General features: G+C 43.8%; 1 protein-coding gene across 1 annotated transcript in view; it reads right to left on the bottom strand.

The window, feature by feature from the left end:
- The window catches only part of BMERB1 (bMERB domain containing 1), a 43,683-nt gene that overhangs the window by 1,940 nt on the left and 22,941 nt on the right, over nucleotides 1–18,802 (bottom strand). Inside the window, exons 2-5 of the mRNA XM_035131057.3 lie at nucleotides 15,215–15,338; nucleotides 8,563–8,636; nucleotides 3,547–3,661; nucleotides 781–863 (exon numbers count right to left, since the gene is read on the bottom strand). Of these exons, the coding sequence (XP_034986948.1) occupies nucleotides 781–863; nucleotides 3,547–3,661; nucleotides 8,563–8,636; nucleotides 15,215–15,338 (396 nt within the window). The remainder of the gene's footprint in view (nucleotides 1–780; nucleotides 864–3,546; nucleotides 3,662–8,562; nucleotides 8,637–15,214; nucleotides 15,339–18,802) is intronic.

Here is an 18,802-nt window from a genome sequence, read left to right as displayed (position 1 = left end):
TTTATCTTAATGCTACCAGCGTTTTTAAATGAACACCATTTTCACCCATATATTCAGCAAACATTTTCCAATCTTCTCTAAACGTATGTTCTTCTTGTTCTCTTATTCTATATGTTAAATCTGCAAGTTGCACATATTCCATCAGCTTAAGTTGCTGTTCTTTGGTTGGGACTTTGCTCGTTTTCGAGTTTGGGGCTAACAAGACACGGGCCGCAGTAGTAGCATACATAAATAGTCTTTTTTGACTCCTGGGAATTTCCCTCTGAATTTTTCCCAACAAAAAGGACTCTGGTTTTTTTGTAAAGGTACTTTTAAACATCACCCCCCCCCCCCCGGCCAATTCATTATATATTCTCTTACCCTTTTATAAGTCACTGGTTTAAGGTTGTTTAAATGAATATTTTGAAATGTAAATTAGAAAATTTAATAAAAATTATATATATAAAGTATATAATCTTCCCCAAATAATCCTGGGGACTGAGCTATGATTCTCAGCACAAATTACAGCTCCCAGGGTTTTTTTTGGGGGGGGTGTACAACGCCACTTCAAATTGGCTTTAAATATATGGTGTGGATGTGATCTCACTGCATGCCAGCTACCTTCTTGGAAGGAGCAGAGAAAAAGTGTGCATGCAAGAGAATGGGTGCTGTGGAGTCTTCACGGTTTGCATAAAGCTGCTATCCAATCCTTGCATTAGCTTTATGCAAACCATGAAGACTCTACAGCTCATCATTAGAGAGAGCTTCACTGAAGTCCTTGGAAGAGTTTTGAAAACTCACTAGTTGGAGATCGCACAGCTTTGTCTAAGGGTTTCAACTTGATCCGGAGGAACTCCGCCATCTCCTTGTCTTCCTCCTTCTCTCTGTTTTGAAGCAAAAAAAACAAAATTAGCTAGTGGACTTGAGGTGGGTGGGAACTAGCAGCTTTATTTTTATTTTAATGTGTGTAACTCAGAGGTGCAATGAAAAGTGATGATCAGCAGAAGTTACACAACAAATAACGGGAAGCTGACTTGGAAGGTGGTGGACTCTCCTTCATAGCAGTTTTCAAAGCAGTGGTTGGAAGGCCCATTTTTGTCATGGTTTGCTGAGATTCCTGGCTTGCAGCAGATTGGAGTAGCTGACCCCTGAAGTCCCAACAGAGGGCGATTTAGGGGAGCATGGCCAGTTTGGCTGCACTGGGCACCAAGCCGAGAGGACTCCACAGGGGATGTGGCAAGAAAGAACAAACAATGAGAGGTGCTGGATTTTGGCACCACACAAGGCCCTGCTGAAATTTGCAAACCCCAAGTCTGCCACTGCTTCTAACTCTACGGTGTTATGATTCTATGGTTCTATGATCTGTATGTCTAGTTCAACATTGTCTACACTGGGTGCCAGCACTTCTCTGGGGGGTTTTCACGCAATAGACACTCCCAGCCCTACTTGGAGATGCTGGGGATTGAACCCAAGGCCTGTGCTGTGTTATAGGAATTCTAAGGTCTCATGTTGTTGTTGTTTAGTCGTTTAGTCGTGTCCGACTCTTCGTGACCCCATGGACCATGGCACTCCTGTCTTCCACTGCCTCCCACAGTTTGGTCAAACTCATGTTTGTAGCTTCGAGAACACTGTCCAACCATCTCATCCTCTGTCGTCCCCTTCTCCTAGTGCCCTCCATCTTTCCCAACATCAGGGTCTTTTCCAGGGAGTCTTCTCTTCTCATGAGGTGGCCAAAGTATTGGAGCCTCAGCTTCAGGATCTGTCCTTCCAGTGAGCACTCGGGGCTGATTTCCTTCAGAAGGGATAGGTTTGATCTTCTTGCAGTCCATGGGACTCTCAAGAGTCTCCTCCAGCACCATAATTCAAAAGCCTCAATTCTTCAGCGATCAGCCTTCTTTATGGTCCAGCTCTCACTTCCATACATCACTACTGGGAAAACCATAGCTTTAACTATACAGACCTTTGTCAGCAAGGTGTCATACTAACATATAAATCATATGTTCGTAAATTTAAAAGGCAAACACATAAGTATACAAACTACGTGTCTGAAATAGTACAGGAGAGCAATCCTGAAACCATTTTGACTCTCCCAAATTGACTTCAAATGTTTCTCTGCAAGGAGGAAGGAAATGGGGAAACCTCCCCATTGTCTCTTTGCTCACAAATCCTGTCTTAAGAGTGTATTTGTGTAGTGAGCGTATTAACCATCACAAAAGAATGGCCAGGATGCCCGCCCAGGTAAAAGCAATCAGTGACTATTATCAGGTATCCTGGCAGACAGGTTTTCTGCTGTAGGCCACCGCTTCATTAATGTATGTATGATGTTTTGGGGCATGGTCTTGAGCTACAGGGGAGGCGATTTTCACATGTCTATATAAGAGCTTGCACACCTTGTTCTGGGTTCCTTTCCTCCCTCCCTGCATTGGGTGAGCGAGGGAACCTGTTGCAACAGTTTGATAAAGATCATGCTTACTACCGGTAGCTGCTTTGCTTCTCAATATTCTCTGGTTGGCTTCTGTTTTTTCTCCCACCAACAGAGAACCTACTTAAGGACTCTATATGGGCTCTTCTTAGATAAGGGAAAGGGAGCAGTATTTTTCTTATAACAGCTGCATGCATTTGCTTTCCCACTGAGCTAGGGCCCTTCCCTAAATAAAAATAGGAAGGAAAAGTGTGGAGTGAGAAACCAGTAAAGCATAAAAGCAAATAATAACAAGAATTCAAGGAATATAGGCAGAAACAGAGTCCTAACTTATGGGTCAGAGAGGCAAAAAACTGAGCCTGGGAACTTCTGCATGCAAAGTAGATGCCTTCCACTCAGTCTATGGCCCTTCTTTATCCCAGTGTCTTTCTTGCAAATGCAAGAGTATATGCACAAGTGCTCTGCTCAAGCATAAGGGTTCAATGAACAAAGTACAGTGGTACCTCGGTTTAAGTACACAATTGGTTCTGGAAGTCTGTACTTAATCTGAAGCGTACTTAACCTGAAGCGAACTTTCCCATTGAAAGTAATGGAAAGTGGGTCCGACGGGTCCGCGGAGTACTCAACCTGAAGCGTACTTAACCCGAAGTATGAGTGTAATTGGTTCTGGAAGTCCGATCTTAACCTGAAGCGTACTTAACCTGAAGCGAACTTTCCCATTGAAAGTAATGGAAAGTGGATTAATCCGTTCCAGACGGGTCCGCGGAGTACTTAAACTGAAAGTACTCAAACCGAAGCGTACTTAAACCGAGGTATGACTGTATATTGTCTACACTCTCCAGGATTTCAGCTGGCCTGGGAAGTATGTTTATCTGGAGATGCTGTGGGGGAATCCTTTTGCATATGGTGGAAGATATGCTCCTCTACTAAGCTACAGCTTGTGGTTGTTGCTTTTTAACCATTGCTTTTCTGTAGTTTTCTTGTTGGGAACCAATTGGGTGTTTAAAGTTCAGGTTGTCAGCTGACAGTCAAAAGGCAGAGTATTGGTTAGTTTGTTAAAGTGCATCCCAGGCAAACAAAAAACAAAAAAACAAAACCAAGTCTCCTCCAAGTCTTGGAAACAAGTCATTCTCCCATGCAATTACCTTAATCTCTCTACTTCGGCGTCATCAACAAGGAAGTCTCTTTTCTGCACCAGTTTGTGGATCTTCTGAATCAATTCATCTTCCCTTTGCTTCTGCAACTTTGTCTTCTCTTTTTCTGCTCAAAAGACAGTGGAGGAAAAACAAGAAGAAGAAGGAGCAGATTGCAAGAATACATTTGTTAGAATTTTCTTCGGATTCTGCCCGATTTTGTGCTATAGGAATGGATACACAGTGCTTTTTTTTACGGGTACTCAAGGGCACGCAGTACTGGCACGTGTTTTTTTTTTCCTAGAAAAAAAGCACTGGTTAAAAGAAGTTTCTAAATAAACTTGGCATTTGAAAGGAGTTGTTTATTACCAACTTAATCTCCTGGGCATTGCCGGTTTCATCTCCTGTTCAAAATCCAGGCAATAAATCTACACACAAACACCCAGGAACAGGATGGGAACACTTTGTAAGCTGCCTTTAAGGAAGTAAATACATTGTGTACCTTTTGCAACTAGGGTAGAAAACAGCCACCAGGAGAGCTATAAATCACTCTCAGACTCAATAGAGTGTGTTTGTGGCAGGGGGAGGTGTAAAATATTTTGCAATGAGACGCAACGATGCTTTGAATGAAGAAGAAAAAAGTCACTCTTTTGGACGGAATAATTGGGCACAATCCAAAGGGGTGTTGCACACAGCTTGCACAAGAGCAAGGGCAATGTTGTACACAATTTCTGTATTGTACACCTCCACTGCTGGAGGCAGTATAAAAACATAAGAAGATGCCTGCTGGATCAGCCCAGTGGCCCATCTAATTCTGCATCTTGCTTTCACAATGGCCAACCAGTTGCCTGCGGGAAGCTTACAAGCAGCACCTGAGTGCAAGAGCACTCTTCTCTCCTGCAGTTTGTATAGGAATGTTCAGGGAGGGTGTATTGCTTGATTATATCCTTTCCAACTTGTGTTAACAATTTAGCAGAGTAACATTCCTCTTTTTAAACTTGCACAGCGGATGCGTTTGCTCAGGCTCGCTAAAGCCTCTAAAATAAGTTACCTGGTAATTTCCCCTTTAGTCCCTCATCAAAGAAATAGACACGACACAGTCTTCTAAAAAAAGTACAGTGGTCCCTCGACTTACGAACTTAATCCGTTCCGAATGCACATTCGTAGGTCGAAAAGTTCCTAAGTCGAAAAGCCGTTTCCCATAGGGAAAAAATATGTGGAAAAATTCGTAAGTCGAGGAAACCGCATTTAAAATTCGTAAGTCGGGGAAACTGCATTTAAAACCGCCAACGGTTTCCTTTCGGATGTAGAAAAATTTGTAAGCGTGCGGCCATTTGTCCCGTTCGTAAGTTGAAAACATTGGATGTCGAGTAATTCGTAAGTCGAGGGACCACTGTATAAAAAAAGTTTACTCACTCACTCATTCTGTTCACAGATGGATCCCAGAAGGCAGACTTAAGTTACAAAAATAATATACCTGGAAACTATCCCATAATGAGACAGTGCCTTTGTCCTCTCCAAAAGAGCATCTTAGGCTAAGCAGATGTTGCTTCTTTGACGAATGTAGTCAAGAGAGAGAGAGATGGCGGCTAGCCCTATGCTTTTGTTACCTGCACAGGTGAGGCCACACCCACCTCTGGTCACATGTAGAGGATGTCTGTCCCAGCCTAGGAGGAAACAGGAAGTTCCGACTGGCTGGCCCAGACATCCCCTTTTTATGTCCACTCTAGGGATGTTGTACTTGACTGCTCTGTGTTTTGCATCCCACAGTTTGCAGCAGTGTTCAGAAACACCACTCCACTACAGTGGAGGTAGGACATAGCCATGCCATTGAGCAGCCGCTGACAGCCGTTTCCTCTTTGATTTTGGCTAATCCACTTTTGAAGCCATCCGAGTTGGCGGCCCATCACTGCCTTTTGTGGGATCAAATTCCAAAGCTTTTAACCATACCGCTGCGTGAACCTTTCATCTGCCTGCAGCAAAATGTGGTGAAAAGGGGCTATGGAAAAGAGCTGGAAAGAAGCTGGGGTAGAACATGGAGCAGCAGCTGCATCCTCAGAAGCTAACTACATGTTTCCTGCTTTCCTGGGTAGTAGCAGCAGGGGCCAAACTAGGCTTTATTGCACCCAGATCAAAAGATCCAGTTTGGTACCCTCCACACGCATTTGCATACCCATAAACACAGGCTGGGAGCCTCAATGGTACCCCTCTGGGGCAAAAACCCTGGCTAGCCCCCTGTAGCTACTGTAGCAGGCCTTAGCGCCCCCACCCCCACTCCTGTTGGGTGCTTCTGTTGCTCCAAATTGAGAGTGGCAGGCCTCTTGGGTTGGCCACTGTGGGAAGAGGATGCTGGCCTAGATGAATATATGGGTTGATCCTGCACACCTCTCCCCTCCTACCACTGGCATGTGGCCCCTGGATGATTGCTAAGAAGGGAATGTGGCCCTGGAGTTGCAAAAGGTTCCCTATACCTGGCATAGGCAATTACATACAGGGGTTGCCTTTTTGGTTTGCCCATATCTATGTATGTCAGTGTGCTTGTGTGAGTGTGTGCGTTGTTATATGTAATAAAACAGGATCAAACAGTTTTAAATGTAGGAATGGTTTACAAAGAAACAGTCCGTACTTGCACAATTAATTCCCCTTCCCTTAGTCTCAACCGTATTATATCAGGTGCACAGAAGAAGAGCACAAGGAGGAAGAGAATGATGGTTTTCTCTTTCCTTCTTAGTCTCTACGTCAACATTTTTCTCTCCCTTCTCTAGGGCTTGTAGCCCTGGTTACTATCACACTTCAGGAACCCAAGCTTGCTTGGCAAGGACAAGCCTGAGCTGCTGTTTTTCCTGAACAGCTGGTTTTTTTCTAGGCTCCAAGATACTGTAACACAGCCAAACAGAGAGTCTCCCAAAACATATCCTTGAGATCAGTTCACACTGTTCAGCAAAACAGATGACTTCTGGATCTCTCAGGAGACTTTGGTTCTCTGTTAAACGGCTACATACAAAGTGGGCAAGCATCTGTGCCATCTAGAATCTGTCCCAAGCTGCATTCACACGGCAGTTTAGTCCATCTCTCTATCTGTTAATTTCCACATCATATATGAGTTTTCACATGACCTAAACATGTGCAAGTTTAGCACCTATCTCTGTGCTATTTGCTTCCAGTGGTGGTGGGGGGTGGGGAGAGGAATGTTTGCAACAACACAGAAATGAGAGCGAAGGTTTTGGGATAAATCAGCCTCATATAACCGGCATGCTGAAGTCTACTTAATGTATGAAGGGGTTAAGGCCATAGAGTAAGCTGTTCTGCCAGGCTTAGCTAGATCCCACCCCCTAACCTTGGAAGGAAGGGTAACCAAACTCTTTGTTCTCTCTCTTCCACCATGTGAACTACCAGAGAGGATGTCTAAGCTGGATGCTCCAAGCTTAGACCGCATGACTTTAGAAAACCATCTTTGTGTTTCTATACAAATAACTCATAAACATTTACCATTGTGAAACTAAGTTATGCTGCTTGTCTTTTCTTGCCGATGAAGCTGACCTTTGAAGAGTTTGCAAATAAACCATTTTTAACTACGAAACATGTGTTCTCTTTATATGCTAAGGGAAGTGGGGAACTCTGGAAGAAACTTGGAAGGGGATATTGTAAAGGTGTAACAGACTATATTTCCATACTTTACTTTGCTGCATATTTTGTGATTTTAAATCTCTGCTGCGGTTCTCTCACCAAAGATTACTTGCCCTAAACCTCGATCCCAGGCATCCGGGGAATTCTCCATTCTTTCTTTTTTTAACCACACCTATAGCATTTTCTGTTTTATAACAATTACAATTTAAAAAACAAAGGTTGTGCTTTATTCTACTATATTTCCCAAAGTAGCTTTTAGGTTGTTTGAAAACTCAAATGCAATGTGCAAATTAGGGAAACATCCCAAAAGCAGAATAAACTGCCATGTAATGCAGCCCCCGTTTACCTCTCTAGGTATTTTAGAGTGGAAGGATGATATTGAAGGTTGGTTGTTGTTGTTTTTTGCTTTGTATGTGTACTTGCTAGCACAGTAAAACTATAAACGCACACAGCTACTGACTGTGCCTATATGGTTTTATATATGTGAACGATAACTGCACCATCACGGCTGATTGTATTAATCAGGCATACAAAGCATTTTTAAAAAATGGTGCTTTGATGCTCAGCCTTAGTTACTGATGCATCACCCCACCCTCTGGTCCAATGCTGCTTTGATTAATTAGAACAGGTGACAACTGCTATTCCTACATCCTTATCTTCGTATCCTTCAGCGTTTCACAGATGGAAAGGGAGCCAAGTTTGTAATAAATAATCACCATCCTTAACATTTGTATAGCACTCTGAGTCTTCAGAGCACTTTGCTTGCATTGCGATGCTTTAAAAAAAACATGTAAGGGAGGGCTGCAGGATCATTCCCCATTTTGCAGATGGGTGACTTGTTTAAGGCCTCCTAGTGAGTTTGTGGCAGAAGCAAGATTCGAACTAGGGAACTCCTGGTTCATAGCTCAGGTTCCAAGTTGGTTGATGGCAGTTGCACCAGAGCAAGATAGAATTTAGGGAGCCTTTGTTCATTTGGGTGTTACTGTTTGTTTGTTTGTTTGTTTGTTTGTTTGTTTGTTTGTTTGAAATGCAAGCCAATAATATTTGCTGGAAGTGCAACAGCAGGGATCATTCAGTGTGCAATTTAGGGGTTAATTCTGTTAAAGTTAACTAGCCAGGGGGATGGATGGAGGCATTGCTTAGCAACCAAGCAGAGTGAGGGAGTGCATGCTCTGATTGGCTGTGTAGTTCTGAGGTAATTTTTCTTCTGTATATTTGGTTGAATGTCACCATGCTATGTACAAAGCCTGAACTAAGAAAAATGGAACCTTTGTTCTCTTCTCCTCAAATTATACACTGCTTGGTTCAGTTTTCTCAGTAAAGTGTTATCAAGACTTTTCTCTTTGGACTCCATCTGTGTTATTTAAGTGACTTTGTTAACAATATTCACAATGAAAATACCTGGGATTGCCACTAAATTCTGCAGCTCTTTCTTCAAGTTCATGATGTCCTTACATAACTGGATATCATCCATCCTAGAGAAAAAAATCAGGGTGGGGGAGCATAATATGTGTTACTTATATCTTCCTGTGGAATCAGTTTGATTAAATAAATAAATAAATTCATTAATGTTTATTTATTTCCCTTTTGAAGTTGTTTTTATTAAAGGATTTTCATACTTAACAAGGGTACCTACAACCATTTTTTCCAGTTCATAGAGTCCTTTCTACAGGTCAGTTACATTCAGCGTTTATATTTTTAAAAATATGTAAGTTCAAAAACATGTAAGAAATAGGAAAACAGGAAGGAAAAAATGCAATCAAATAAATAGAAACATTAATATGCAAGAAGAAGAATAAAGAAAGTACAATTTTTGGTCACTACATTCACAATCCTGAAGAAGAAGAATTGTTCAGCTTAGAAGTTAATACAGTACAAACATATTCCATTCACAGTTCACAAACTCCAGTTCTGATATATATGGTTAAGTGCTTAAGGTCTTCTTGTTGTTGTTTTTTTGCTGTTTTTAAATTCACTTCGAGGCATTTGAGCAAAAGGCAATGAATAAATATAATAAATAATAATCTATTGAGTTTCTGCCTTCCTTCTTTCCCACTCATACAACTTGTAAGCTTAGTCATGACTGCATTCATACATTTTGGCATCATAATCTGTTGTTGCTGAGATCAGAATTTTTTTCCAACAACATAGCCTACAATCATACGAAATATTAATTCTCTTTGCTGCAGAGGATTTTTTCTGTGTGCTTGTCAATAAAAAGTAATGGAGGTTCTTAGTTGATTTGTATTTTTGTTCTAAGATGGTGATTGCTGTCTGTTGTTTGTTTGTTTGTTTGTTGCTGTTGTTTAGTCGTTTAGTTGTGTCCGACTCTTCGTGACCCCATGGACCATAGCACGCCAGGCACTCCTGTCTTCCACTGCCTCCCACAGTTTGGTCAAACTCATGTTTGTAGCTTCGAGAACACTGTCCAACCATCTCATCCTCTGTCGTCCCCTTCTCCTAGTGCCCTCCATCTTTCCCAACATCAGGGTCTTTTCCAGGGAGTCTTCTCTTCTCATGAGGTGGCCAAAGTATTGGATCCTCAGCTTCAGAATCTGTCCTTCCAGTGAGCACTCGGGGCTGATTTCCTTCAGAATGGATAGGTTTGATCTTCTTGCAGTCCACGGGACTCTCAAGAGTCTCCTCCAGCACCATAATTCAAAAGCATCAATTCTTCGGCGATCAGCCTTCTTTATGGTCCAGCTCTCACTTCCATACATCACTACTGGGAAAACCATAGCTTTAACTATATGGACCTTTGTTGGCAAGGTGATGTCTCTGCGTTTTAAGATGCTGTCTAGGGTTGTCATTGCTTTTCTCTCAAAAAGCAGGCGTCTTTAATTTCGTGACTGCTGTCACCATCTGCAGTGATCATGGAACCCAAGAAAGTAAAATCTCTCACTGCCTCCATTTCTTCTCCTTCTATTTGCCAGGTGGTGATGGGACCAGTGGCCATGATCTTAGTTTTTTTGATGTTGAGCTTCAGACCATATTTTGCGCTCTCCTCTTTCACCCTCATTAAAAAGTTCTTTAATTCCTCCTCACTTTCTGCCATCAAGGTTGTGTCATCTGCATATCTGAGGTTGTTGGTATTTCTTCCGGCAATCTTAATTCCGTCTTGGGATTCATCCAGTCCAGCCTTTCGCATGATGAATTCTGCATATAAGTTAAATAAGCAGGGAGACAATATACAGCCTTGTCGTACTCCTTTCCCAATTTTGAACCAATCAGTTATTCCCTATCCAGTTCTAACTGTAGCTTTTTGTCCCACATAGAGATTTCTCAGGAGACAGATGAGGTGATCAGGCACTCCCATTTCTTTAAGAACTTGCCATAGTTTGTTGTCGTCAACACAGTCAATGTGTAGTCAATGAAGCAGAAGTAGATGTTTTTCTGGAACCCTGTAGCTTTCTCCATAATCCATCGCATGTTTGCAATTTGGTCTCTGGTTCCTCTGCCCCTTCGAAATCCAGCTCTTTTTTTTTACTAGTAATTATATGAAAAATATCTTTTTAGAAGTGTAATCCAGAGGTCACAGTTCCCACATATGGCAGGGTGGCTGCCATGACCTCCTAAGATCCCCACAAAAGGTCTCCATAATGATATCCTCCTGAGAATTGGTTTGCTCTTCCTGATCAGCTCCTCTTTGGGTAGACTCAGCCACTTATGCCTCCATGGCAGCCATTTTGTGTTTTGGGAAACCACCTTATGGCAGCCATTGCATGACTGGCACCAGCCAGTGGAAGCTAGTCCATTCAGATGAATGGGGTGCTGCCTTGCCAACCTCATTCTGCCCTCAGCCACACACCACCTGCCTGGCTTCCTGCTTACAAAACCAGTCCTGGCTATCAGCTTCCAACTTTTTAGTCTCAATGCTGCCCTTATGGAACTCAGCAGGGAGGAGGATGGGGAAAAACCTAGAATTGGTTGGCTGGCTCTGGCGCCACCTACTGTTGGGCTCCTTGTTGTCCCTCCAACCAGTCCCAATGGGCATCAGATGCCACTACTACCGGTATGTGCTCCACACATAGACCTCTCTATCCACCACAAAGGAGGAAATCTGTGCTGTCCTACGGCTCCCGCAATGCTTTCCCAGGGAGCAAAGGATTGCAGCCCAGCTTAGAATTCTTAGGTTTCCTCTCTGGGGCTCTTGCTTGGTTCCTTCTGATCACAAAACCGGCTTTACACACACACACACACACACACACACACACACACAGGCTTCATTGCAGTAACGGCAGCGCCTTTTCCTTTAATTAACCATCTTAAAATGTTGCTTCTCTCTTGGGGGTGGGGAGGAACCAATATTAAACACATGCTCAGTGATGAGCAAACTGCCTATTACGTTTTGTGCAGCAGCACCTTGAGAAATGGGATTCATATCACGAGAACAATTGTATTTGAGAGAAATTACTGTGCTAATTAGAAGGCAACAGTTTGTCTGGAGGAGAAGGAACACTGGGAATGGGGAAGATCCTTGAGCCGGCACCGCCAGACATCTCTCTAGTGAAGTCACCATAATATGAGGAGACGGGCGAAGTAACTGATCTAGAACCACACTTCTGGCAGCACAGCCTGAAGGTGCTGGTATCTGCAGGAGTTTTCACATCAGTGCAGACTACTACTCGACTCATCAAGTGTTGGTGCTGACCTTTAAAGCCCTAAAATTGTGCTTTGCGCATGCGCAGAATGGACGCTTCGGCATCCAAAGGTTTCAAATTCCGAAGAGCACCGTGGAACGGATCGCCTTCAGAAGTTGAGGTACCACTGTATCTGACATCTGTTTAGGGAAGACATCTGTTTAGGGAAGTTTTTTATGTTTCATGTTTCATCGTGTTTTTAATATTCTGTTGGGAGCCGCCCAGAGTGGCTGGGACAACCCAGTCAGATGGACGGCATATTACTATTACTATAACCATAATTATCAAGGAATGCACCATCTGTTGCCTGCAGAGATGGGTACAGACCCCTTGGCCTGAGGTGTGTGTATGGACTTCAGGAAACAGGGCTGGCAGGCACAATCCTGATGTGCTCACTCTCTCTCCCCCCCCCTCTCTCTCTCTCACACACACACCTCTACACAGATCTTCTGTCTGTATAAGATTTCCCAGAGCAAACATTTTGATTGCAAATGCTCTGTACTATTCGAGATGCAAAACGTCAGAGGAAATTCCCTGTTTCAAAAAGTAAGCCAAGTTAATATTTCTGAAAGTATTTCAGGCCAAGTAGGGGGTCATCTTGGTTCTCTGCAGAGGGGAGGCAAGAGGGCAACTGGAAGAAGAAAATGCTCTCTAATTGGAAGCAGCCAGAGGAGGACAGGGACTAATTGCCTTCTCTGGCCAGCAGACAAAATGGTTGGGCCGCCTGCTAGGCGCTTGATTACCAGTGCAAAGTCGGGTCTCTCTACATGCTCAGCAACATGAGATATACGGTAATTGCTCCCAAGATTATGAAGCAGCACACTTGGTAGCTATTATTAACTGACTTAAGAAATGAAATGCATCTCTGGGGAATGGATACTGGATATTGCGAGGAACAGGGGATCTGCTGATGCCAAGCAGTGAGGTGTCAAGTCTCCAAATAGGGATTATTATTATTATTATTATTATTATTATTATTATTATTAGCTACCCATCGGACTGGGTTGCCCTAGCCACTCTGGGCAGTTCCCAACATTAAAAACTGTAAAACATCAACATTAATACTCCAGAGATTGTTGCACTACAACTCCCATCAGCCCCAGCCAGTATGACCAATGGAATTTGCCATCTAGCAATATCTGGAGGGACGCGGGTGGCACTGTGGTCTAAACCACTGAGCGTAGGGATTGCCGATCAGAAGGTTGGCGGTTCGAATCCCTGCAAAGAGGTGAGCTCCCGTTGCTCAGTCCCAGCTCCTGCCAACCTAGCAGTTCGAAAGCACGTCAAAGTGCAAGTAGATAAATAGGTACTGCTCCGGCGGGAAGGTAAATGGCGTTTCCATGCACTGCTCTGGTTTCGCCAGAAGCGGCTTAGTCATGCTGGCCACATGACCTGAAAAACTGTCTGCGGAGCAGACAAATGCCAGCTCCCTCGGCCAGTAAAGCGAGATGAGCGCCGCAACACCATAGTAGTTCGCGACTGGAATTAACTGTCAGGGGTCCCTTTACCTTTACCTTTAAATATCTGGAGGGCACAAAGACTACCCTTGGCTTGGAGTACAGCCCCATTGGAATGAATGGGATTGAAGTCAGTAACATGTCCCATTGACTTAATTGGGTCTATTCTTAGGCCACATTCACACTGTATGTTTAAAGAACAAGCATACTACTTTTAAACAGTCATGACTTCCCCCAAAGTTATATGGAAGTTCTAGTTTAAGAGTTTTCAGAGTGGTTAAGAGACTCCTGTTCCCCTCACAGAGTTACAATTGCCAGTGGGAGGCATCATTTTCCAGATTGCCTCAAGCGGCAAAATGTCTTGGGCCGGCCCTGGTTCCTGGGAGGACGAATTATGGGGAAAGAAGGCAAAGCCCCAGTCAAACAGGAGATGTTTGCCAAAGCTCTCCCAGCGGCGGCCTTCACATCTTCCCACCTGATCAGTAATAAATAGCACTGAGCGAAGCTTCCATTGTGAACACTGGGGAAATTAAAAGGGCAAACTGGAAATGAAAAACAAAGTCAATGAACAAAGCACGATAGACAGATGGCTCCCTCCGTAGCCTTTTCTACAGGGGAGAAAAAACATTTTGATTGCAAATGCTCTGCACTGTTTGAGATGCAAAACGTCAGAGGAAATCCAGTGCTTGCAAGGCACGGATCTGACTCTGACTCACTGGGTCTAGATGGAATTTGACAAGACAAGTGTTTACTTGACTGTGCAGTACCAGGTCTGGGTGGCTCCTAATCCTGCTCTTGCTCCTGAAGGTGCAATTGCTCCTAACTACTATTTTGATCATGAGATACTTAATGGCTGTGCTGACAAGGCCCTTCATTTCCAGAAGCTTTTAATCCCTTGCTGTAAATTTGCTACAGGCTTGAAACTCGGCTTCACTTACTGACGTTGTAATAGGAGGAGATTGCTCAGGGCAAGAAATGATAAGGGCAGGCCTGGTGCCAGTCGGCTTGGGCAATGGCTGAGGGGTCCAGGGGCTAGAAGGTCACCTCCTTGGCCTGACTGAGAAGCTCCACTCATTACCCTTCGCTTGGGGCGCCGGGGCGCCTATTTTAGTGGTGGATTGGCAGCCGAGTCACTACTGAATGGGAGTGAAGCTTGGCTGCCATCTGTGGGGGCTGGCTGCCATCTTTATTTACCCAGGATTCAATGCAGTCCAATCCAGTATGGGAGGTCCACGGTATACCTGTGTTGAACACTTACACTTAATTGTAATACAATAAAATACACTATAAGGAATAAAAGTTTAAAATCATGCATCATTGCTACAACAGAAGAATTACTGAGCGGATTTTAAAATTCCATATATTAGTTGCCTAATAAAAAATAGCTATACAAAATTATGTGTGCCCATCTCTAACACTTTCCAGTTTTTCAACTCTTTTCTTTTGCAGGACTTCAGTTCTTCAGATCTCTGGTTGGATCTACATTGATCTTCTAAACGTGATTAAATTGAACATTCTATAAGGTCCAATGGCAATTTCCCTTTGTCAGTGGCTCAGTGCTCTGCATCGCCCTCTGGTGTCACATTTTAATAATGCATTTTAAAGCTATAAACGACAAGTATAGATCCACTCTCTGACTCCACAACTTCCTTCCACTAACTACCCCATCTTCTGGTTGGACTTATATTCAGTATTTCCATTCCCCCTGGCCTTTTTGCCAATCGGAAAGAGGACAGAGTCCTGGTTACGTTTCTACATCCTGTGAATTTTCAGGTTCCTAGGATGAACTTTTGACCTTCCCATGCATAACTTTCCCCCATGTACTTTTAACCTCCTTGTGAATATTGGACCCGCTTGCCATTGACTCTGGCTCCATTCACTGTGTGGGCTTCCTGCCTTCCACCTCACCAGTCCCAATGGGTACCACCCATCACTGAGAAAAAATTATTTACTTACATAAACCTGAGCTCCGATTCTCTCCTGACTAAGACTTCCCGGAGTCTCTGGATCTTTGCCATCTCCAGTTCTATCTCGTCAGGCATCATGGTAGTTTCAGCCATCGAAATGATGTCAAGCTGATCTGTACAGGATTTAAGACAGACAGGAAATAAATGAGGGTTTGCTCATGTTGGCTTAAGAGTCCTTTAAATCAAAGAAGACAGAACAAATCACATGGAGTTCTTCCATCTTTGGGAAGAGTCACATACCTTAGCTAGTGATGCTTGAATGTGTTCAGGGGTTCTGTTATGATATCATAAGCCTTCCCATTTACCTATAAATAAGTTGAATATTCTCAAACTGTATAGCTATAGGGCTATACAGCTACAGCTATATCAAGCGGAAGCTGCAATGCTCTTACAGTGGTACCTCGCTTAACGAATGCCCTGCTTAACGAAATTTCCGCTTAACGAAAGGATTTTTTGAGCGGAGGTTGCCTCGCTAGACGAATTCGTTTTATGAAAAATTCGTCTAGCAAATCGCGGTTTCGTTTCCCATAGGAATGCATTGAAATTCAATTAATGTGTTCCTATGGGCAAAAAAAAAAAAATTCAAAAAAATTTCAATGCATTCCTATGGGATTCGCTAGACGGATTTTTCGTTATAAGAAAAGACCCGTGGAACGAATTAAATTCGTCTAGCGAGGCACCACTGTATTTAGGGTTGCATACAGCCAGCCATGCCCTCTCGCAGGAGACTCCATTCCATTACCATTCTTCATCTTGGTCAGGCATCCTCAAACTGCGGCCCTCCAGATGTTTTGGCCTACAACTCCCATGATCCCTAGCTAACAGGACCAGTGGTCGGGGAAGATGGGAATTGTAGTCCAAAACATCTGGAGGGCCGGAGTTTGGGGATGCCTGATCTTGGTTTTCATTCCCCCTAAAAGAAATTCAAAACCCACTGAGCATGTTCTGTCCTCTTGGGGTTGTTGTTGTTGTTGTTGTTTTGTAGCTTCTCCCTCCCTCGTTTTCCCCTTAAACATTTTGGGTAGTTTGGCAGATCTTGGTTTTCTGCTGAACCTGCTGAGTTCCACAGGGAGCTACAGTCAGATCCTGCAGCTTCTGACATACACAGGGCCAGAGATAGCCACTGTGGTTCCTTCATCATTTTACACAGCCCGGAGAAAGAAAAATCTCAGATCAGCTGCTTAGCTACTTCCATCTCGGTGATCATGAAACAGTAACCTCACTTCAACTTTCATAGTTTGGCTAAGGAGTTCCCATTTCAAATACAAACTCACTTTTCTGGTTTTCTTTTCTTTTTAAATGAAATTATTCAGTAGCTTGCTTAAAAGCATATTTTTTGCACCAGTGTTCCAGAGGAAGGTTGTGGAGCAATAAAGTATTTGTGAACACGGATTGCATTAAGACAGAGACCTCAGAGTTCAGCAATAATTTATGTGATGGCACAGCAACCCGTAGAAAGATCACAGGTTAAAAGCAGATGAGAGGAGAACCAGATGGCACAAGCTTTAAAACAACATCGTTAGTGGAAATGGACATCATTGCAATGGGCGGGAAAATTCACTGGGGCTGCACAATAATATCACCTTGGATATATATATATATAAAATACATAGGTATACATGAGAATGGGAGAGAGGGAGGTCACCGATTTCACAACAGCAGAGGTCAAAAGGGGCCACCTCAGGTTCTACCTTTTGCTGGCTCAAGTTATTTTGGTACTCTAAAAATTACTGTTGTAGCCCACTCCATCTCCCTGCATGTCGCTGTGGGAAGCAGAGTCCAGCTGGAGCAGACCAAAGGTCCACAGAGTCAAGTGAGCTCTCACACAACCTTTCTGTACCCTATCTAGACAAGTAAGCTTCTAGGGTACATTTGGGACAGGCAGAAATACTCCAGGGAGCTGAGAAGCAAGACCAGTGAAGGGGGTGGCTAGGGAAGAGGCATGACCTGGGAAGTGGGCCAGATAGATATTCCCTATCTGTCAGGATGCTTCTGGCTGGTTGTCCAGGAATTATAAAGACAAGGAACAGTTTCTTACCGTCCTTCTTTATTTCAGTCTTCGCACAGAGAGGCTATAGAATGCAGCCTCTTGGATAATGCCATTGTCCTGAGTGAATCTCCACCCCCACCCCCGTCTCTCCCACTTCCTCATTTGTCTCTTCTACAGGTGCTGCTACATGCCCTCTGTCTTTAAGGTCTTTGCTCTCCTACTTTTAAGGCTTGCCGTGTTCTGGGAGATGGAGGGTCTGGAATGCTTTCTAATGACGTGTCAGCCGGGTGTTGTTCCGGCTCTCCCACGATTCCCCAACTTTCCCCCTCACCTGCCTCTGAGCTGTGACTTCCCTCAAACCACTGTTGTAAATCTATGCTGTCTTCCTCCTCCCTGGAGGGGTCAGAATGGGGAGGCTGTCTCCACCATTCCTCCTCTGCCCAGTCCCTATCTTTATTCTACACGCATTCCTGAGGAGAAGGACTGTAGCTCATTCACTACAGAAGGTCCCTGGTTCAATTCCTGGCATCCCCAGGTTGGGTTGTGAGGACATTCCTTCCTAAAGCCCTGGAGAGCCAGCATGGACAATAGGGATCTAGATAGACCAAGGATCCCAGTACATTTCCGAGCACAATTCAAAGTGTTGGTGCTGACTTTTAAAGCCCTAAATGGCCTCGGTCCAGTATACCTGAAGGAGTATCTCCACTCCCATCGTTCTGCCCGGACACTGAGGTCCAGTACCGAGGGCCTTCTGGCGGTTCCCTCCTTGCGAGAAGCCAAGTTACAGGGAACCAGGCAGAGGGCCTTCTCGGTAGTGGCGCCCACCCTCTGGAACGCCCTCCCATCAGATGTCAAAGAGAAAAAGAACTACCAGATTTTTAGAAGACATCTGAAGGCAGCCCTGTTTAGGGAGGCTTTTAATGTTTAATAGATTATTGTATTTTATTTTTCTGTTGGAAGCCGCCCAGAGTGGCTGGTGAAAACCCAGCCAGATGGGCAAAGTATAAATAATAATAATAATAATTAGAAAAGGCATCTTCAGTTGTTGTTGTTGTTGTTGTTGTTGTTGTTGTTCTTGTTCTTGTTGTTTACAATTGCATACCATTCTTCACCCAAAGATCTCAGGGTGGTTCACAGCATAAAAACACAAGGGGGGAAAACAAAATATGTAATAAAAACAAGAACGAATAAACCAATACCCCCCCAAACTCATTTAAGAGGGGCATGAGATGTTAACCAGCCCAAGGCCTGGGTGAAGAGGAACATTTTTGCCTGGTGCTTAAAGGTGTATAATGAAGGCCCCAGCCGAACGTCCCAGGGGAGAGCATTCCACAAATGTGGAGCCACTGCAGAGAAGGCCCGTTCTTGTGTTGTCACAATCCAAACCTCTTGTGGAAGAGGCACACAAAGAAGAGCTTCCGATATTATCTCAGGGTGCAGGTAGGTCAAAGTGATGCACATGCATTTATAAACCTGACCATTGTGCCATGCAAAACTGGGGAAATGTTGCCTTTTCCCTTGCCTTGCTTGGTTTAGCTGCAGGCTGATTTCTAGAGAAGCGTTTGGTAAAGGCATTTTCAGGTGTCT

Source organism: Zootoca vivipara, chromosome 13 (assembly GCF_965207765.1).
Source record: "Zootoca vivipara chromosome 13, rZooViv2.hap1.1, whole genome shotgun sequence".
NCBI classification, from domain to species: domain Eukaryota; kingdom Metazoa; phylum Chordata; class Lepidosauria; order Squamata; family Lacertidae; genus Zootoca; species Zootoca vivipara.
The sequence above is the reverse complement of the archived record's forward strand: the minus strand, read 5'-3'. Positions and strand labels throughout refer to the sequence as shown.